Here is a 22,369-nt window from a genome sequence, read left to right as displayed (position 1 = left end):
CACAGTCACATGATCAAAATTGGGAGGCTTGGCAACCGACTGGTATTTGTGACGGTCGCAATGTCCCCGGGGTCACGTGATCCCCTTTTGCGACCTTCTGACAAGCAAAGTCAATGGGGGGAAGCTGGATTCACTTAACAACCGCGTTACTAACTTAACAAGTCCAGTGATTCATTTAACAACTGTGGGGGAAAAGGTGGGAAATGTTGGGCTCAGTTGTGGGTGCAAGTTGAGGACTACCTGTACATTGAAAAAATGCTACCAGACATCTTCTGATTTTTTTAGATCTCTCCAGAGGTTTCTAGACCATCCTTGATTCCATACATCCACCCAATATTCTGTAGTGTATATTGTAGATATGAGTATATGGAGATTCTCAGTCATCCAGGTCATGGTTGTCCCAAAGGTGTGAATTGAAGAAGCTTCATGGATGAGAAGCAAAATGTCTTCAAGGGAAAAAAATCCAGTTGCCTATTGAAAAAGCACTGTTGGTAGATGAGTAGTAATAAATCAGTTTCATTGGAAATTCACATGTGGTCCTGGTCTTTCATGCCTGACAGCTGTCTCATAAGGTAGTTTCTAGAGTAGATGACCTAACTAGTATAGGAAACATGAACATACTTGTTGTCATGGTTCCGGCAGATGAAACTCTTCAAAGAACTTCGAGGCATTGTTTACCTTAAATAATCTTTATTCGAGTAGCATAGCTTCAGCACGTACATAGGCAAAGCCAAAATCTGAATTTCTCTCCCCTGAGCAAATAGTATCAAAGCACAATTCTCTCCTCTAATTAACAGTCATAAATCACATTCTCCAATTAGTTTGAAATGCAGGCTTTCCCTCCAGTTCTTCAACTGGTCATTTCTTATCATCTCTTATTTCAAAAACCTTGGTTCTCACACACTAGTTACAGTATTGTTATGTCTAACTAAACTCCCATGCACATTCCTCCTCCCCCCAGTATCATCTAATTCAAATTCTAATTCTAAGAGTAAAACATAAGAAGGAAAATGGTTGCATCTCCATATGTTGTCAAAGCAAGAACATCCGATGTTAGCAGCGTTGACACTTGTGCTAAATAAAGCTCTAAAGCTTCCTCCTTCCGTTATGTATTCAAGATGGACAGTGATTAATATTTATATGTTACTTATATGTAGGGGTGTAGGTCTATACATATGTTGTATATAGTATGTTTAAATGTGTGTTGTGCATGTGTACACTTTGAGAGCAAGAAACTGAATTTCATTTTTAATGTGTGCCATTGTGCCCACAGTAAAAAATGACAATAAAGGTTATCTATCTATCTATCTATCTATCTATCTATCTATCTATCTATCTATCTATCTATCTATCTATCTATCTATCTATCTACCTACCTACCTACCTACCTACCACCTACTTACCTACCTACCTATCTCATTTACTTACCTACCTACCTACCTACCTACCTATCTACCTACCTACTTATCTATCTATCTATCTAAATCTGAGCTGTTGTTGCACATGTGACATTATGTGTCCAAGCAGATCATTGCTATCATTACAGTTAGCAGGAAATGCTCCATATGGCCTAAGAACGATTAAGGTTGGTAACCTAGTATGATGTATGTACGAATGAGCTTTTAGTAATGCAGAGAAGATCTAGTCTACATAGGGTGGGGTGAGAGAATGGCCTTGGGAGACTGGAGGAGGACACACAACCTTGGGTACAAGTCTTTCTCCTGTCTTCAAGGTCATTCCCACATCCCATCCCACCTGGGCTACATCTTCTCTACATTACCAAAAAGCATCATGTAGATCAGGGGTCTTCAAACATGGCTCTTTTATGACTTGTGGACTTCAACTCCCAGAATTCCTCAGCCAGGCACGCTGGCTGAGGAATTCTGGGAGTTGAAGTCCACAAGTCCTAAAAGGGCCAAGTTTGAAGACCCCTTATGTAGATGTACTCAGTGTTGGAGAAGACTCTTGAGAGTCCCTTGGACAGCAAGGAGATCCAATCAGTCGATCCTAAAGGAAAACAACCCTGGCTGTTCTTTGGAAGGGCAGATGTTCAAGCTGAAGCTCAAATACTTTGACTACCATTTATTGAGAAAAGAGGAGTCATTGGAGAGGACCCCAATGATGGGAAAGATGGAAGGCAAAAGGAGAAGGGTTAGATAGTGTCATTGACACAATGAACATGAATTTGGGCAAATTCCAGGAGACAGTGGAGGACAGAGGGACCTGGAATCTATGGTCCATGGGCTCAGGAAGAGTCAGACATGACTTAGGGACTGAGCAACAACAACAATAACAAAGATGTACTCAAAGAAGAAGAAACAACTCAACAATGAACAATCTTAGAAGAAAAGGTTCACCAACAAGCCATCTTAGAAGAAAATCTAAGATGTCTAGCTTGTATTTTAAAAACCACACGTGGTGGTTGTCTGCAAGAGGGATTCATAATTCCTGTTTCTCTTTGTTTTCCAGCTGGTGGGATTCGTGTATGCCTGTTACGTTGTCAGTGTCTTTACAGAAGAAGAAGACAGTTGTGAGTATTTGCTGTCAGAGATTGCTGTCAGTGTCTATTGATTAAATGGTTTTCTTTTCAATGTTTAGTCGACTGAAGCTGAAGATGTCGATACACGAGAACAGATACTGTTACCAATGGGGAACAAATTGGTTCAACTGGCATTTCAAGGCAATGTTTAGATGTTCAGATGGGTTTTTTTTTTTAAATGAACTGAAACAAAAGGATGATGCCTTTACAATCAAGTTGTTCTCCATGTCCATGGAGATTCTCAGTCATCCAGATTACGGTTGTCCCAAAGATGCTTTTTCAAAGAGCAACTGGACTAATGGCCGGATGACTGCAAGGAGCAGAAATCTTTCCATCCTCCGCCATTCAGTCAGAACTGAAGAAGCTTCTTGGATGAGAAGCAGCATGTCTTCAAGGAAAAATAAAGTCCAGTTGCCTTCTGAAAAAAAGCACTGTTGGGACAACTTGTTCTCCAGTTAAAAGGTTTGCAGAAAGGCAGCCTTTGATAAAATAATCCACAAAATACATTGTACTGGGGAAAAATATTTGCAGAAAATGTGGTTGTTTAGCAGAATGGCCTTTAGGTGTCATCTGCTGGATCATTTTTTAAGTCTTCAGGACACTTTATTATATAGTGTAGTCTGGTAAACAAAGCAAAAAAAAAAAAAAAGAAAGAGGACAGGAAGAAATCAGGATGAAGTTCAAGCTTTTTCTTCCTTCTTTTTCACAATAACTCTTGAAAGAATTCCCTGATGTCACGCAGATGTGCAAGTAACCATCGCACACTGTTTTTAACATGAACATTAACAGTCAAGGTTCGATTTAACCTATCTATAATGTAGCTCCTTCCTTCCTTCCTTCCTTCCTTCCTTCCTTCCTTCCTTCCTTCCTTCCTTCCTTCCTTCCTTCCTTGGTAGAGGAATTGTAGGAGACTGAATATGGAGGAAGAATACATTCATAGGCAAGTAGAGCAATCCAATGATGCATCAAAGAACGATCTGTCAGAATATATCAGGAAAATAATAAAAAGGAAAGAGGAAAGAAGAAAGGAAGATGGAAGAAAGGGATGGAGAGGGGAGAGGGGAGAAGGAAGGAAGGAAGGAAGGAAGGGAGGAAGGAAGGGAGGGAGGAAGGAAGGAAGATGAAAGGCAGGGAGAGAGAGAGGGAGGAAGGAAGGAAGATGGGAGGGAGGGAGGGAGGGAGGAAGGAAGGAAGGAAGGAAGGAAGGAAGATGAAAGGCAGGGAGAGAGGGAGGGAGGAAGGAAGGAAGATGGGAGGGAGGGAGGGCGAGAGGAAGATGGAAGGAAGGAAGGAAGGAAGGAAGGAAGGAAGGAAGGAAGGAAGGAAGGAAGGAAGGAAGATGAAAGGCAGGGAGAGAGGGAGGGAGGAAGGAAGGAAGATGGGAGGGAGGGAGGGCGAGAGGAAGATGGAAGGAAGGAAGGAAGGAAGGAAGGAAGGAAGGAAGGAAGGAAGGAAGGAAGGAAGGAAGGAAGGAAGGAAGGAAGGTCAATACTTAAGCAGAAGTAGATGTCAGCCATGTCAGCCAATTTGAAACCTTGGTTCTGATTTTTATACCAGAGTTTAGAACTGCTCTCTGAGCTTGGAAGGGGAAAAAAAAAACAACTTTGAACCTGGGTCACTTTCTCAGAGACTCTGGAATTGCAGCTTAAAAATATATTGGCTGGCTCAGAAGATAATGGTATTAGATCATTAATCCTCCACTAAACAATGCATTAACTTTGGTTGCTCTATGGGTATATTTTCTTCCAGCAGATCAGAGAACGAAAATTATAAAACCAGGATTAGGGTTTAAGTATGTCAATTGCTTTTCAGAATTGCCTAAAGATGTGTTCTTGATCGTGGTGTTATTGATCCAAATTGCAGTAGAGCTGACCTCTGGATTTCTAGGGCTTTCAATTAATTGCTTGCATTGTTTTTCACCCTCTTTTCCTGAGCCAAGATAAATAACGGTAACCAGAAACTCTGAAAGCAAATTGCATCCCCTTTCATGTGCCTAACATGATTTATCGACCAATTGGAGACAGGTTCATTTCTGAAAGGAGATGTCTCAACTTCTAAGACATTAGTGTTTGGACTTGTGGAGGCCAATCTTTTTGGAAAACTTTATTTTTTTTCTTTTTTCTTTTAATTTAAAGCAGTGGTTCTCAACCTGTGGGTCGGGACCCCATTTGGGGTCGAACGACCATTTCATGGGGGTTGCCAAACAACGCAGTCCACCATTTTTTCCCCTTTTCCTTGGCTGTGCTACTCCCTTTTATTCTATTGGCTTTTGAAAGCCAATAGAATAGACTCTCTTGAATAGAGTCTAATTCTATTGGCTTTCAAAAGCCAATAGGAATTGTCCAGGCTGTCTCTGCCCTGCTGAGCCCGCCAAAAGTCCCATTCTGGAAACGGTGCTGCATCAGTTGAGTAGTCCTCGACTTACGACCGGTTGAGTAGTCCTCGACTTACGACCGGCTGGGGGTCGCGGCATTAAAAAGGTTGAGAACCACTGATTTAAAGCATCCACAGGGTCACATGAGCAAAATTTAGATATTTGGCAACTGGTTCGTATTTATGACGGTTGGGGTGTCCCGAGGTTACGTGACCCCCCTTTTGCGATCTTCTGAGAAGCAAAGTCATTGTGACTAAGTTAACAACTGCAGTGATTCACTTAGCAATTGTGGCGAGAAAGGTCATAAAAGGGGGCAAAACCCACTTCACAAATGTCTCACTTAACGACAGAAACCTTGGGCTCCCTTGTGATCATAAGCCGAGGACCACCTATATAAAAATGAAACATTTAGAACAGACATATCAAACACAAGGCCCGGGGGCCGAAGTGATTTCATGTGGCCCGCAAAGCCATCCTGGAAACAGTGAGGGAACGGCCCCCGCTGCCTTGGCCCTGGCCCAGGCCAGCCGGGAGCCAATATACAATTTTGTGGTGGCCATCTCTGCTGAAACGCATTCAGTCTTAGCTCCACAAGGCTGTCTGGAAATAGCGAGGAACCAGCCCCTGCTGCATTGGCCCCGTCCCCTGGGTGCATGCTGGGGAGGTGTCACCCTTTGTGAGGAATGAAGAAATGCACCATCGCCTGGAAGTGGCCAGCAAATGGCCCTCGCCTACTTCACATATCCGGCTTGATGGGCTCCGGGGGAGGGGTTTCGGCAGGCAGTGAAGCTCCTCCAGCGGACCATGCCTTGGCACTTGCCCCGGTCCCACCCCCTTCTGCCAGAGACCCTCAGATCTGTCCCACTCCTACCCAGGCCCCCCCAGGCACCCTTGACGCAAACAATGTAGAGCTGGTCACACCCACCCAGTAGGCCACACCCATTCCATCCACACCCACCCAGTACGTTGCACCCACCCTGGCCACACAACCCAGCCCCCCAGAGGGCAACCGCAATGCTGATGCGGCCCTCAATGAAATTGAGTTTGACTCCCCTGATTTAGAAGGAGGCAAGAATGATTACACACTGTTAAAATGAGTGAAAAGGGTGTTTAAAAGTTTAAAAGGCATGCATTTTTATGTCAGTTTCTACAAACCTACACTTTTATACAGATGGCTGCTTGCAAAACTATTTTTCTATTGGAATGTCACTTCATACGTTAATTTTGCAGAGAGACACAGGTAATCCTCTACTTGCAACCGTTCGTTTAACAGCTGTTGGAAGTTAGAACAGCATCAAAAAAAATGACTTACAACCAGCCCTCGCATTACAGCCATCACAGCATTCCACAGTCAGATGAAAGTTGTGTGCTTGGCAACTGGCATGTATTTACCACAGGCAGCACCCCAAGGTCATACAGTCACCATTGGCGACCTTCCCAGTTGGCTTCCAAAGTCAATGGGGGGAAGTCGATTTGCTTAACAACGGTAACTCACTTAACAACTGGAGATGCTTCCTTACCAGCTATGTGGCATTATCCATGCCAGGGACTTACTGACTGTTTGCATAAAGACTACAGATAGTCCTCGACTTACATCTATTCACTTCTTGTTGTTAGTTGCGAAGTCGTGTCTGACCCATCGCAACCCCATGGACAACGTTCCTCCAGGCCTTCCTGTCCTCTACCATCTTCTGGAGTCCATTTAAGCTCATGCCTCCTGCTTCAGTGACTCCATCCATCCACCTCCTTCTCTGTCCTCCCCTTCTTCTATTGCCCTCAATCTTTCCCAGCATTAGGCTCTTCTCTAGTGAGTCCTTCCTTCTCATTAGGTGGCCAAAGTACTTGAGTTTCAACGTCAGAATCTGGCCTTCTAAAGAGCAGTCAGGGTTGATCTCCTCTAGGACTGACCGATTTGATCGCCTTGCTGTCCAGACTCACAGGAGTCTTCTCCAGCACCATAGTTCAAAGGCCTCAGTTCTTTGGCGCTCAGCCTTTCTTATGGTCCCACTTTCACAGCCATACATTGCAACTGGGAAAACCATGGCCTTGACTATACGTACTTTTGTTGGCAGGGTGATGTCTCTGCTTTTTAGTATGCTGTCTAGATTTGCCATAGCTTTCCTCCCCAGGAGCAAGCGTCTTTTAATTTCTTGGCTGCAGTACCCATCTGCGGTGATCTTGGAGCCCAGGAAGATAAAATCTGTCACTACCTCCATTTCTTCCCCATCTATTTGCCAGGAATTGATAGGGCCAGATGCCATGATGTTGGTTTTCCTAAAGTTGAGTTTCAAGCCAACTGAACGCCGAAAAAAGTGACTTAAGGCCATTTTTCACACTTACGACCGTTGCATCCCCAAGGTCACGTGATCAAAATTCAGATGCTTGGCAGCTGCTTCACATCTATGACGGCGGCAGTGTCCCCGGGGCTCATGCGATCCTCTTTGACACCCTCCTGACAAGCAAAGTCCACAGGGAAGTCAGATTCGCTTAACAACCGGGTTACTAACTTTACAACTGCAGTGATTCACTTAACAACCGTGACAAGAAAGGTCGCAAAATGGAACGAAACTTACTTAACAACTGTCTCACCTAGCAACAGAAGTTTCAAGCTAAAGGATGGTTGCAGATCGAGGATTACCTGTATATTTAGAAGGGATCCTAAGGGCAATTTGAGATTTACCCAGCACCATACTCATTGGTTGGCTGTCCTCCAAATTAACCAATAGAGACAGGAGGCAAATTTAAGCAGGTTTTCTCTTTCTTCCATTCTCTCCTCTTTGACTGTCGACTCCTCTCTCGTCCAGTTGTTCATTTAATACACGGGACGGCATTTTGCAAGGCCAAGTGGCATGGGACAGGAAGCAGAACTGGAAAGAGAAGAAGGCATCCATGTTGGAGGGGGAGAAAATCTGTATTTCTCAATAACTTCAAAGAGAAAGCAATGATGCAGGGGCGATTTATCAAGAAACCCATAGCTAATTTCAAGCTGTTTCCTCTGCTGTCATCCTGCAAGGTGCCAAGTCCCCAATGCCAATCCCGGTAATTAATACTTAAAAACCACCAATATTTCAATCTCGGAATGAAAGGGTTTTCCGTTGACCAGAACTAATGGGTGGTGTTTGTTTTCCCGGCAATTCTTTGAAATTGTTCCTTTGATATGAATCAGAGGAGACAGAGAGGCACCCTGTGAAGTGATGTCAACCCCACGAGATGGGCCAACACCAGGAAATCAACTCCACAAGGAGACAACTTTTATTGAGATGGGCTGTTGACAGTATCTTATGAATAGAATAGAATAGAATAGAATAGAATAGAATAGAATAGAATAGAATAGAATAGAATAGAATAGAATAGAATAGAATAGAATCTGTTAGGAATTTTCCCAAATATCTGCTTCTATAAAATGAAACACTGCAGATGCAGACTTTCGCCATAGGATGCTACTCAACCTATTTAACTAACAGGATAAAAGGGATGGGAGGGACCTTGGAGGTCTTCTAGTCCAACCCCCTTCTCAGACAGGAGACCCTATACCATTTCAGACAGTCTCTTCTTAAAAACTTCCAGTTTTGGAGCACCCACAACTTCTGGAGGCAAAGCTGTTCCACTGGTTGATTGTCCTCACTGTTGGGAAGTTTCTCCTTAATTCCAGGTTGCTTCTCTCCTTGATCAGTTTCCAACCATTGTTTCTTGTCTTGCTCTCTGGTGCTTTGGAGAATAACAGGACCCCCTCTTCTTTGTGGCAGCCTCTCACATACTGGAACACTGCTATCATGTCTCCCCTATTTCTTCTTTTCTTTAGACTAGCCAAACCCAAGTCCCGCAGCCGTTCTTCCTATGTTTTAGTCTCCAGGCCTTTGATGAGTCTAAATCCCCTGGAGAAAAAGTAGCATGTCACTCTAATAGGTGGTAAATGTCTATGGATATTCTCAGTCATCCAGGCCTTGGTTGTCCCAAAGGTGCTTTTTTCAAAAGGCAACTGGATTTTCTTTGTTTTTCCTTGAAGACGTTTCGCTTCTCATCCAAAAATCTTCTTCAAACAAGCTAACTTTTGAAAAAGGTCCTTTGGGTCTAAGAGGTGGTAGTAATTCTTTGTTCCAAGAATGCACAATTTGATTGGAACAATAATAATTTCAACAATATGGGGCAGGGGTAGGCAAACATGGCTCTTATATGACTGGTGGACTTCAACTCCCAGAATTCCTGAGCCGGCATGGCTCAGCTTGGAAAACCTCTCCCTTTTCCCTCAGCGTGGCTGGCTCAGGAATTCTGGGAGTTGAAGTCCATGAGTCATAGAAGAGCCACGGTTGCCTACGCCTGATATAGGTCATCTTTGACTTGCAACCATTTGTTTAGTGAATGTTTGAAGATACAATGGCACCGAAAAAAGTGACTTATTACTGGTTCTTGCACTTAACGGCCGTCATACCATCCCCACATAATCAAAATATGGGTGCTTGGTCCCTGGCATATATTTATAATAGTTGCAATATCCAGGGTCACATGATCACCGTTTGCGACTTTCTCAGTCAGATTCCAACAAGCAAAGTGAATGAAGGACACCAGATTTGCCTAATGACTGAAGGATTCACTTAATGGCAGCGATTCCCTTAACAAACAAGCGTGGTAAAAGGGGTCATGAAATCGGGTGTGACTCGCTTAGGAATGGTGTCACTTAGCAACAGAAATTCTGGTCCCAGCTGACAAAATGGCTGCCACCTATTTCTTAAAATGAAAAACCGCATCTGAGAATTTTCCAACCAATTGGAAATTCCAAATCCCTCCCTGCTTTTTCAGGAGGCAACTGGACTTTCTTGTTCGTTTCGCTTCTCATCCAAGAAGTTTCTCCAGCTCTTGATTGGATGGCGGGGAATGGAAGGATTGATACTCCTTGCAGACAGCTGGTCATTTGCATCCTTTAGAGAGTCGTTGAGGCCACCTGGAAGTTCTTCTGTATCCTCAGGGTCACCTGAGTGGTGCAAATGAGTGTGGAGCCTCCTTGGAAGTGCTGAAAGGACTGTGTAGTAGACTGTAGATAGATGATATCATATCCCTCCCCCTCTGTTGAGAGAGGGCTGCTCAATTTTGACCTAGATGGCCTCTTTGACCCTTCTTTCAAACCAGGGGTCCTCTCTGTCCAAAATGTGAACTTTGCTGTCTTTGAAAGAGCGGCCTTTGTCCTTTAAATGCAGATGGACTGCTGAAACTTGTCCTGATGGGTTTGTTCTCCATGTGTTTATGAAGTGGTTGTTTTGTTTCCCCTTGCTGTCTGCAAGGAGTATAAATCCTTCCATTCCCCACCATCCAGGCAGAGCTGAAGAAGCTTCTTGGATGGGAAGCGAAGAAGAACAAAGAAAAACAAGAAAGGGCAGTTGCCTCATGAAAAAGCATCTTGGGGACAACTACGACCTGGATGACTGAGAATCTCCATAGACAAACGAATTGGATAAAGAGCAGGGAAAGAAGCAACGGATGGAAACTAATCAAGGAAAGAAGCGACTTAGAACTAAAGAGGAATTTCCTGACAGTGAGAACAATGACCAGGGGAACGGTTTGCCTCCAGAAGTTGTGGGTGCTCCAAAACTGGAGGTTTTTAAGAAGAGACTGGGCAGCCATTTGTCCAAAATGGTATAGGGCAGGGGAAGGCAACCTTGGCTCTTTTATGACTCGTGGACTTCAACTCCCAGAATTCCTGAGCCAGCATGGCTCAGCTTGGAAACCTCTCTCTTTCCCATCAGCCTGGCTGGCTCAGGAATTCTGGGAGTTGAAGTCCACGAGTCATAAAAGAGCTGAGGTTGCCTACCCCTGTCTGAGAAGGGGGTTGGACTAGAAGACCTCCAATGTCCCTTCCATCCCTTTTATTCTGTTAATTAAATAGGTTGAGTAGCATCCTATGGTTAAAGTCTGTGTCTGCAGTGGTTCATTTTATAGAAGTAGATATTGTTTGCTTAAACAATAAACAATTTGGGAAAACTCCTAGCACTATCATGTTCTAATTATAAAAATGTAGAACAGTTAAGCATTTGTTTGATTCTCGAAATCAACGGGACATTTGCATGCTTAGATGAGTTTATGCCCTTTTATTTTGCACCTTTGGTTTCATTTTGCTTTGTGTTTTACACCCACGTCTTTGCATCCTCTTATGTGCTGTCCTCCTCGCCTTCCTCTCATTATGTTTCAATTGTTCCATTGTTATTGCTTGTGTTGTGGATTTTTTTTTTCTTTCAGTTGATTTCATTGGTGGATTTGACCCATTCCCTCTCTACCATGTTAATGAAAAGCCTTCCAATCTTTTGTTCAAGCAGACGTATCTGTAAGTATGCTGTAGCAAGGCTCCGATGCGCTTTTCTTGGTGATTCTTGAAATAAATCAAAGAATTTTATTAGAGGTGACTACAGGGTATGATTTTAAAAAATGCCAAAATGGCTTCCACAATGGTACAATCCAAATTCCCTAAAGATAGGTTGCTGACAGAGCTTGGATCTGTCTAGCTGTCTGTCTTTCTATATGTGTCTGTCTGTCTATATCTGCCTCTTTCTATTTATGTCTCTGTGCCTATCTATCTCTGTATCTATCTCTGTATCTATCTATCTATCTATCTATCTATCTATCTATCTATCTATCTATCTATCTATCTCTGTATCTCTGTATCTATCTATCTATCTATCTATCTATCTATCTATCTATCGCTGTATCTATCTATCTATCTATCTATCTATCTATCTCTATATATCTATCTCTAAATCCATCTATCTATCTATCTCTATATCTATCTCTATATCCATCCATGTCTGTCTATCTATCTGTCTGTCTGTCTGTCTGTCTGTCTGTCTCTATATCCATCCATCCATCCATCCATCCATCCATCTCTATCTATCTTTCTATCTATCTATCCATCCATCCATCCATTTCTATCTATCTATCTATCTATCTATCTATCTATCTATCTATCTATCTATCTATCTATCTATCTATCTCTATATCCATCCATCCATCCATCCATCTCTATCTTTCTATCTATCTATCCATCCATCCATCCATCTCTATCTATCTATCTATCTATCTATCTATCTATCTATCTGTCTATCTATCCATCCATCCATCCATCCATTTCTTTCTATCTATCTATCTGTCTGTCTGTCTGTCCGTCCGTCCGTCCATCCATATCTATCTATCTATCTATCTATCCATCCATCCATATCTATCTATCTATCTATCTATCTATCTATCTATCTATCTATCTATCTATCCATCCATATCTATCTATCCATCCATCCATCCATCCATCTATCACATTTTTAAATGGGTAGAGCTTGGACTGACCCTTGTGGCTGCCATCTTGACTTCCACCCAAGGCCACCTCTGAATGTTATGATCACAAAGATTCCCTAACTAATTTCGCTGATTTTGCCAATTTTTCTGACCTTGAAAATCCTGCACAGACCAAGGGATTGGATTAGATTTTTCCCAATCTGTGATTCTAACCTTTTATCTGGTATTGTGCCTGAGAAAAAACTTGCAGATGCATTTTAATTTTGCCTTACCAACATCAAAGTAGTTAAGGGAAACATTAGTAGGTTTCATAGATTCTCTCACCCGCTCAAATGAAGGTTAGGAAATAAATAAAAATCAGTAAATCATGGTCATGGATGCACTGTAAGAATGTGATAAGTGAGATGCATAATATGCTGGTCTAAAAACCAGGAGACTGTGAGTTCTACTGCTGCCTTAGGCATGAAAGCCGGCTGGGTGACTTTGTGCCAATCACCAGGAGACTGTGAGTTCTAGTCCTCCTTAGACATGAGAGCTGGTCAGATGACTTTAGACAAATCAGCAGGAGACGGTGAATCCTAGTCCTGCCTTAGCTATGAAAGTCAGATGCTGGACCCAGTCCTCATTCTCAGCTCAACCTGCTTCACAGGGTTCTTGTGGGGGGAGGGGGAGGGCGGAAGAGAAGGAGAAAGTAATTATAAAGTAATAAAGACAGGATAAAGATATAATAAATAAAAATACGTTTAGATAGAATACTGAAAAAAAGAAAACAGATTAGGCAAAAGTACGATTCATAATGTTGTCTCTGTTCACTTTGCAATACAGTATAAGAGGAGAGAAATCACCATCCAAATTTTTAGGGACCCTATTAATACTGCTGGGGTAATTTATTAATTAATAAATAAATAAATAAGGGAGAATGCTGGATATTGCTGTAACCCAGCTCCCCCCCCCCTTCTGAATTAGCTGGGTGGAATGCAAAGCCAGTCAGCCTTTTGGCAGTTGAATTGCATTCCTGTTGCATTCCCTGGGCCCTGCGCTTAATGTACGAGAGAATGAACAGGGTGAGCTAATTTCACAGAGCTCAAGCAGTGTGGGATTTGGAGAAAGAAAAAAAGGAAAGGAAAGGAAAGGAAGGGGGAGGGGGAGGGGAGGGAGGGAGGAAGGAAGGAAGGAAAGTGGGTGGAGAGGGAGGAAGGGAGGGAGGGAGGCAGGGAGGGAGGGAGGAAAGAAGGAAGGAAGGAAAGTGGGTGGGAAGGAAGGGAGGAAGGAAGGAAAGCAGGGAGGGAGAAAGGAAGGAAAAGGAAAGATGGAAGGAAAGTGGGTGGGGAGGGAGGAAGGGAGGAAGGCAGAGAGGGAGGGAGGGAGGGAGGAAAGAAGGAAGGAAAGTGGGTGGGTGGGTGGGAAGGAAGCGAGGGAGAAAGGAAGGAAGGAAGCAGGGAGGAAGGAAGGAAGGAAAGTAGGTGGGAAGGGAGGGAGGAAGGAAGGAAGGAAGCATGGAGGAAGGAAGGAGAGAAAGAAGGAAAGTGGGTGGAAAGGAAGGGAGGGAGGGAGAAAGGAAGGAAGGAAGTGGGGTGGGAAGGGAGGGAGGGAGGAAAGAAGGAAGGAAGGAAGGAAGGAAGGAAGGAAGGAAGGAAGGAAGGAAGGAAGGAAGGAAGGAAGGAACTAGAAAGGTTCTTGCATGATAGTTGAAGACTCTGGTTACAAAAACAGGACTCCTTCCTAAGCACTGGATCTGAGACGTTTGTTTTAACAATTAATCAGTGGAACAGCCTGCCTCCAGAAGCAGTAAATGCTCCAACACTGGAAGTTTTTAAGAAGAGACTGGACAGCCATTTGTCCGACATGGTGTAGGGTTTCCTGCCTGAGCAGGGGGTTGGACTAGATGACCTCCAAGGTCCCTTCCAACTTTATTACTATTACTATAGTAACCCTTGGAAAAACAGCCTGATACTGTATAGAACTGAAGCTCCCATAAGCTTCATAAGCAGCTTGGGCAGAGAGACGTAGTCTACTTCCACGGTGAGATGCAAGGGGTCTAATTAGCTTCACCCAACGCTCACCTCAAGGCAGCCCTTCAGGTGGTCACAGGTAGCTCTGAAGAATGACAGAAGAAATTTTTTCTCTGGCCAAAGTGGCTTCCAGCCTTGCTGGCTGCAGGGCTAGCTGTGGCTTTTGTCAAAGCCGTCAGGGGGGAGATCTTCAATGCATACAGAAGACACTCCGGGCTGGAAACCATCAGCACACGCTGGGCTATCTCATCACACACGCCCAGCCTGGGATCACATTCATGCTGCTTTCTCCACACGGCTTTCTTAAGTTCTGGGATCCTTTTATATCCCTTGCCTCCTTCTGTTGGCAGGAGAGAAGCAGTAAGCCAATCCTTTCATGCAGTGGTGGGATTTAAATATGTGAACAACCGGTTCTCTGTGTGGATGCCACTTCCGGAAGTCTGTTCTGGGCCTGGGCAACAAAAAATTAGCTACCGGTTCTGCCGAAGTGGTGCGAACTGGCTGAATCCCACCACTGCTTTCATGCCCGAAGGTTTCCTCAAAGTCTCCGCAATTGGCCATCAGCTGGAAAGACCCAAGTGACAGGACGTGAGATTTTTGATCTTATTAGTCTCCATTAGCTTCTCAGAGTGGTTGTGAGAAAAATGAAAAAGCCAGAGATTGGGAGAACCAGTCTCCCAATTAGGCCAGTTTGGTCTAGTGCAGGGGTCCCCAAGCTGGTAAACATTGGTTTATCCTAGATCAGGGGTCTTCAAACTTGGCCCTTTTATGACTCGTGGACTTCAACTCCCAGAATTCCTGAGCCAGCATGGCTCAGCTTGGAAAGCTCTCCCTTTCCCCTCAGCATGGCTGGCTCAGGAATTCTGGGAGTTGAAGTCCACGAGTCATAAAAGACCCTAATGGGAGGGGGAAAAAAGGAGATAAATATTCTTTTGAATTTCAGGATTGAATGCTTTCCAAATTGCTCCTCGTTTGGAAGGAGGCAGCCGGAGATTAAATATCGATTTCTCACTTTCTTTTTGCAAAGTGGGGATACACAATGCCTCTGTGGAGCAATGGCAAAGCTGCTTGATTTACTAATCCGGAGGAAAAAAGCTCACGGTTAGGGAAGAAAAGACGGACTTGAGGACCCGGGGGGTGGGGGGGTGGAAGGAAGGTGTCTGATCATTTTGCAAGAAAGATAGCATAAAAAATATTGGTGACGAATCATCCCTACCACCCAGAGTAATGCTTACATCCTGGAAACATCTGAGTCCTGAGCACGGTGGTAAAAGCACCCTGTGAAAATCCTTCCCTAGGGACAATGGTGGGCATTTAGGCATCACTCACTAGCGCAACCAAGAGTGTTCAGCATTATAAGTACCATGGGGTTTGACACTGAGTGATGTCTTTCTATGGGGAACAGAAAGTACAGCGTTTCGCAGATGGACTCCCGCTTTGCACAACCAGCCCTGGTAAACCGCAGGGATTCTGCACTCTGCAAACTGACCAGCCATCAGTTCGCAATGAGCGTGCTTTTCTCTCTAATGCTTGTGGGTTTCTGGTGAATAAACCCTTTACATATATCATAATTCCTTTAGTGTAGCAGAATTCTTTCTAGCATGTCTAACAGCCTCCTAAGGGATGCTGCAAAATGTAGAGAGTCGAAGAAGAAGAAAGGCGCCTGAAGGCAGGACAAGAAGCAACGGATGGAAACTAATCAAGGAGAGAAGCAACCCAGAACTAAGGAGAAACTTCCTGACAGTGAGAACAATTAACCAGTGGAACAACCTGCCTCCAGAAGCGGTGAATGCTCCAACACTGGAAGTTTTTAAGAAGAGACTGGACAGCCATTTGTCTGAAATGGTGTAGGGTTTCCTGCCTGAGCAGGGGGTTGGACTAGATGACCTCCAACACCCCTTCCAACATCATTATCATTATTATTATTATTATTATTATTATTATTGACAAATTACTGATTTATTGGTAATTACTAACTTAATTACTTATCAATCTATAAAGCATGTACAGCACGTGTGTCTGGGGGACAAACTAAGTTTTAAAAGAACAACATAACAAATAAACTGAAAAATCACAACAACCCCAAGCATGAATTGCAATAAAAACCATAACACAATTTAGGGAAGAGTGTAATTCGATTCCCTATAACTATAACTGTAAATCATATTGAAGGGATTTTATTGCGCTTATGATTTTAGTATGTTTAAAATCCCTTCAATATAATTATATTATTTTATAATTATGGAGACTTTTCCTGACAGTGAGAACAATGAACCAGTGGATTTTCATAAGGAAGTGAATTCATGGTTGCAAAACTCGGCCCTATAGGCCTGAGAGCTGTTGCCTGGTGACTAGTCCTTAAGACTAGTCAAGTGACTAGTCCTTAAGACTGGGAAAGACATGCAGCCTACTTGAGAAATTCTCAGCAGAGAAGTTGAGCAGAATTTCCAAGGACGAGGAAGCTGCCAAGCTGCCCCAAAGCTTCCCTGCTCACTCAAGTCAAATACCCCTGCAAAGAGGCAGGAATGTGAGTTGATTTGCTTAACTTACAGATTTCAGCATCCCGCCTGGAGCTTTTTAGTAGAGAAGGAACTTTTTTTTTTATTGTCATGACTAGTTTTTAACTATGTATAGTATCCAAGTCCTGCCAACCTAACAATTTGAAAGCATGCAAATAATAATAATAATAATAACAACAACAACAACAACCTGGAGACAGCAGAATAGATGAGAAAGAACTGGAGAAGATAACAAAATACAAAGGCCTACAAATAGAAATAGAAAGACTGTGGCAAAAGCAAGCAAGAGTAGTACCAATAGTGATAGGCTCCTTGGGTGCAATCCCAAAACAACTGGAGCACCACTTGAATACCATTGGCATTGACAAATTCGCTATTAGTCAATTGCAAAAGGCGGCCTTACTAGGAACTGCTTCCATCCTGCGACGATATCTGTAATACCATCAAACATCCACATCTGCCTATCCCAGTTCCTGGGTAAGGACTTGATAGGTAGACAAAATGCCAAATCCAGTCTGAACATCTGGCTGACTGTGCGATAATCCATAATAATAATAATAAAGTTGGAAGGGACTTGGAGGTCATCTAGTCCAACCCTCTGCTCAGGCAGGAAACCCTATACCATTTCAGACAAATGATTGTCCAGTCTCTTCTTAAAAACTTCCAGTGTTGGAACATTCACCGCTTCTGGAGGCAGGTTGCTCCAGGTTAATTGTTCTAATTGTCAGGAAGTTTCTCCTTAGTTCTAGGTTGCTTCTCTCCTTGATTAGTTTCCATCCATTGCATCTTGTCCTGCCTTCAGGTCCTTTGGAGAATACTTGACTTCCTCTTCTTTGGGGCAGTCCCTGAGATACTGGAAGGCTGCTATCATGTCCCCCCTCGTCCTTCTCTTCATTAAATGCAAATAGGTAAATAGGTACCATTTCAGTGGGAAGGTAACAGCATTCCGTGATGTCATGCTGGTCACATGACCGTGGAAATGACTTTGGGACAGTGCTGGCTCAATGGCCTTGAAATGGAAATGAGCAGCGCCCCCTAGGGTCAGCAATAACTTGCAGAGTAGAATCTGCAGGGACTTCGTTATCTTTTTATCTTATAGTATCCAAGGCCTGCCTCGCAGGATGTAATGGTATGTGAGAATGACCTTGGGAGAGAGGAAGAAAATGTTGCAGACTCAGCAACAGTCAGAGAAGAGGCAGCTTAGCAATGAAGGTGTAGCAAATGGTTTTTTATTATTATTATAAAGGTGATGGGGAGGGAGAGAGATTTGGGTATGTCTACTTTAACTGAAAAGAAGGACTAGGGGTGAGATGATAGCAGTGTTCCAATAGGGGCAACCATAAAGAAGAGGGAGTCAAGCTATTCTCCAAACCATCTGAGGGCAGGGCAAGAAGCAACGGATGGAAAGTAATCAAGGAGAGAAGCAACCTGGAACTAAGGAGGAATTTTCTGAATGTGAGAATGATTAATCAGTGGAAGAAGTTGCTTTCAGAAGTTGTGAGTGTGCCAACACTGGAGGCTTTTAAAAAAGAAACTGGACAGCCATTTGTCTGAAATGGTCTAGGACAGGGGTAGGCAACCTTGGCTCTTTTATGACTGGTGGACTTCAACTCCCAGAATTCCTGAGCCAGCCACGCTGAGGGGAAAGGGAAAGATTTCCAAGCTGAGCCATGCTGGCTCAGGAATTCTGGGAGTTGAAGTCCACAAGTCATGAGGGGCCATAGTTCCCCATGGTGGCTCAGGAATTCTGGGAGTTGAAGTCCACGAGTCATAAAAGGGCCAAGTTTGATGAGCCCTCTTCTATCTAATTGCAGGGCTGGGCAACCTTGGCTTTTACGGGACTTGAGTTTCAGCTAGTCCAGGGGTAGGCAACCTTGGCTCTTTTATGACTTGTGGACTTCAACTCCCAGAACTCCTGAGCCAGCCATGCTGAGGGAAAAGGGAGAGGTTTCCATGCTGAGCCATGCTGGCTCAGGAATTCTGGGAGTTGAAGTCCACGAGTCATAAAAGAATCAAGGTTGCCTACCCCTGGTTTAGGGTTTCCTGCCTGATCAGGGGGTTGAACGAGAAGACCTCCAAGGTCCCTTCTAACTCTGTTATTCTGTTAGAGATGCTTTTGGAATCTTCAAGATTCTGTTAAGGCAGCGGTTCTCAGCCTGTGGGTCGGGACCCCATTTGGGGTCAAACGACCATTTCACGGGGGTCGCCAAACAACACAGTCCGCCATTTTCCCCCCCCCTTTTCCTTAGCTGTGCTACTCCCTTTTATTCTATTGGCTTTTGAAAGCCAATAGAACAGACTGTCTTGAATAGAGTTTAATTCTCTTGGCTTTCAAAAGCCAATAGGAATTGTCCAGGCTGTCTCTGCCCTGCTGAGCTCGCCAAAAGTCCCATTCTGCAAACGGTGCTGCACCAGTTGAGTAGTCCTCGACTTACAACCGGTTGAGTAGTCCTCGACTTACGACCTGTTGGGGGTCGCGGCATTAAAAAGATTGAGAACCACTGTGTTAAGGTAACATCACCATACATTTAGACTTGGGTACTTTTGGATTTTGAGTGCTTTTTATCTGGGCTACCTCGCAAGATTGGCAGCAGCCTTGCAAGTCTAGGAGTGCATTTCTCCCCCTCCCCTTCGCACCTTTATAGCCCAAGACACTGGGGAGGGTCCCTTCTGAGACATTTGCCCGGCTCCCATTCCTTCTGCAGATCCAGCTGCCGCTTGTCTGATGTTGTCTTGTCTGCAGCTCTTCCCCCTGTCTCTCGAAATCGTCCTCCCATATCTTTTCACAGTGTCCTTGGCACAGATTAGAAACTTCCAGGCCATTATGGTGTTGCATGAACATTTCTTGAATGATGGTGTTGTAGAAGTGAGAGGCTTGAGTCAGCTCTTTCAAGGAAAGGGAAGTTTATTGCGCAGGTTCAGAGAGCTATCATAGCAAAAAGAGTCTGAACACCAGACTAGGCGTAGATGATCATTTTTATAACCCTTAATACGTCAGTATTGCCTGATCAAGACATATTCCATACATGGTTACATTCTATAGTTCCTTATTCTAACAGAGGAAAGTTACTAGACATGGTTATAAGCTATAGTTCCTCTTTTAACATAGGAATGCTTTTAGCAATATTTCAAGCAGTTTTCAATACACCATGTGATAAACAGTTTGCAATATATCATGTGCAGAGCTGAGAACAGGATGTCTGGCCATTCTAATTTTAAGGGTTGTCTAGTAAGCAGGAAAACCTCCCTTTCACCCACAATTTCTGTCGGACAATCAGTATTTTTCCAGCTTCCCACTTTAATGGCAAAGCCTCCAGGTGGCTGGCTGTCTCTAATTCTGGGCTCTTCTCTGTCTAGTCATCTAAACATGTTGTGTTCACATTTTTCCTAGGCCTGCGTAAGTGACAAGGATCCAGCATCCGGAGAGGTGGGAACATCCATCCCTCCATTGAAATGCCAAATGTTCAGCTGGGTGCTGGAGGCAGCCAGGGAATGGGAGATGCCTTCCACTTGAAAGAGTACGCCTCCATGGGATCCCTATTCTCTACTTGGTGCTTCAGGCTTGCTGGCATCTGCTCAGACAATGCCTCATTAGTGGATTTTGTAGGTTTTGTTATGAATGAATATTTCCTTCTTTCTCCTCCCTGCCCATGCCCTATCTTTACTCTATTGGGACTACGAAGAGAGCATTTGGGAAATACATATTTGACTCTTTTCTTCTGTACGAAAACGAACTGCATCACCTCTGGATATTTCGAGGCATAAACTCGGTTATTATCAGTGGACTAATTCTCACTCCCCTTCAATCCCCGTCTACCCCGAACAATCTCAATTTTGTTGTTTCTATTAATGGACAAGCTGTTAATTAAAATTATCTGTATCTGGGAATTCTTCTAAGTGTTGCAGAAAACAGGATTTGGAACAGCCCGGTCCTTAAATTCCCCACTTTGCTCTCTTAACTATTCTTCACTTGGGGACAATTAAAATTGGTTGGAAGCTTCAACCGGCAAGCAAAACAGGGCAATTAGAACCGTAGACAAAATGTCAGTTTTAGCTCCAGCCCATTGAGAAGGTCCCGACTTACTTGTCGTTTATTGCATTTTCATTTAAAAGAAATATGTGTTAGTTGAAATGTCTCAAAGGTGCTTTCTCGAAAGGCAACTGGACTTTCTTAGTTTTTCCTTGAAGACGCTTCACTTCTCATCTAAGAAGCTCCATCGGTTCTGCCAGGGATGGTGGTGGTGGGGGAATGGAAGGATTACCGTATTTTCCGGCGTATAAGGCGACCCGGCGTATAAGGCGACCCCCGACTTCGGCGCTGATTTCCATGCCTAGAAAGTCATCTTATCTGCCGGAAACTACCCGTAATTTCCAGCGTATAAGACGACTCGGCGTATAAGACGACCCCCGACTTCGGCACCGATTTCCACGCTTTAGAAAGTCGTCTTAACGCCGGAAAATATGGTATATTTCCTGGCAGTCATCTAGTCATTTGCACACTCTCTCAGAGCCATTGAGGCCACTTGGGGGTTGTGCCCTCAGGGTCACCCAAATCAGAGGGCAAGCGGGTGTGGAACCTTCTTGTAACTACTAACAGAACTGCGTTGTAAACAGGAGATAGGTGGAGTCTTATCCCTCCCTCTCTATTGAGAGAGGACTCTTCAGTTTTAACCTATAGTAATGGCCAAAATTGTGGAAACCTTTTGGGAAAAGTGTACAGTAGACATGCCACCTTTGGTTCAGTTTCCACCCATTTTTCTTCTAATTCCTTTATAACTGTAGCCTTGTTCACTTAATAATACTGTTTCACATCGCTTTCTGGGCAACCAGTCAACTCTTGGCACCATTACTTTTATTTTATTACATTTTACAAGCTCACTCAATGAAAGAACACAAAAAAACCCAACCAACTTGATAGCGATCACATAACACACTGACAAATGTCCTCCTCTCAGCTTCAATACAGGACATCAATAACTGAATCCTACTGTGATCTGACTGGCTCATGGCCAAAACAAGATGACACCTGATTGGCTCTCTAAACACTCATGCTCATTGGCTACAATCAGATGAAGGAAAGCTACCTGAGATCAACCTAAGCAAGTTGTGCTTCCTTTTTCTGGTTATTTGGCTATAACCTTTCATAGAATACAGTACAGATAATTGAACAAACTTTGTTGCATTACATTCTTGATTAAATTATCTTTCCATTGATATATAATTTTATGGTACTGCTCCCAAAAAAGGGGTGTTATTAGCCATCAAACCTCAAAAATACACTTTTCCCAAAAGGTTTCCACAATTTTGGCCACTACTGTAGATGGCCCCTTTTATCCCTCTTTGAAACCAATGGTCCACATCCTGGACAGAGAGGACCATCGGTTTGAAGAAGGTGGACTTCAAGTCCTAGAATTCCCCAGCTAGCCATCTCTTTTAAAGTTGCATGGCATAGCTGGCTGAGGAATTCTGGGAGTTGAAGTCCACCTATTTTAAAAGTTGCCCAGGTTGAGAAAAACTGATCTAGGGGAAGAATTAAAGTCACATACATAGACCACAACACTTCATACTGTCTTTTGCACGGGCTGTTTCAATGTTGAACTCACAACATCTCTACCACCTTTTAATTGGAGGTGTCAGAAGCTGGACCTGGGAC

General features: G+C 43.7%; 1 protein-coding gene across 3 annotated transcripts in view; it reads left to right on the top strand.

Annotated features, from left to right (window-relative positions):
- Window positions 1–20,604, top strand: part of LOC120307617 (sodium/potassium-transporting ATPase subunit beta-1-interacting protein 4) — a 115,756-nt gene extending 95,152 nt beyond the window's left edge. Inside the window, exons 5-7 of one of the 3 annotated variants that reach the window (XM_039342535.1) lie at window positions 2,470–2,530; window positions 11,142–11,226; window positions 20,108–20,604. In XM_039342535.1, the coding sequence (XP_039198469.1) occupies window positions 2,470–2,530; window positions 11,142–11,226; window positions 20,108–20,117 (156 nt within the window). In that variant the 3' untranslated portion in view covers window positions 20,118–20,604. Of the gene's footprint in view, window positions 1–2,469; window positions 2,531–11,141; window positions 11,231–20,107 lie in introns of those variants that run through there. The other 2 variants (XM_039342537.1, XM_039342536.1) reach the window with 2 other exon arrangements.
- Window positions 20,605–22,369: the final 1,765 nt, after the last annotated feature.

Source organism: Crotalus tigris, unplaced genomic scaffold (assembly GCF_016545835.1).
Source record: "Crotalus tigris isolate CLP2741 ecotype Arizona unplaced genomic scaffold, ASM1654583v1 scf7180000017794.702064, whole genome shotgun sequence".
NCBI classification, from domain to species: Eukaryota; Metazoa; Chordata; class Lepidosauria; order Squamata; family Viperidae; genus Crotalus; species Crotalus tigris.
Note: the sequence above shows the minus strand (reverse complement) of the source record. Positions and strands in the feature narration are given on the sequence as shown.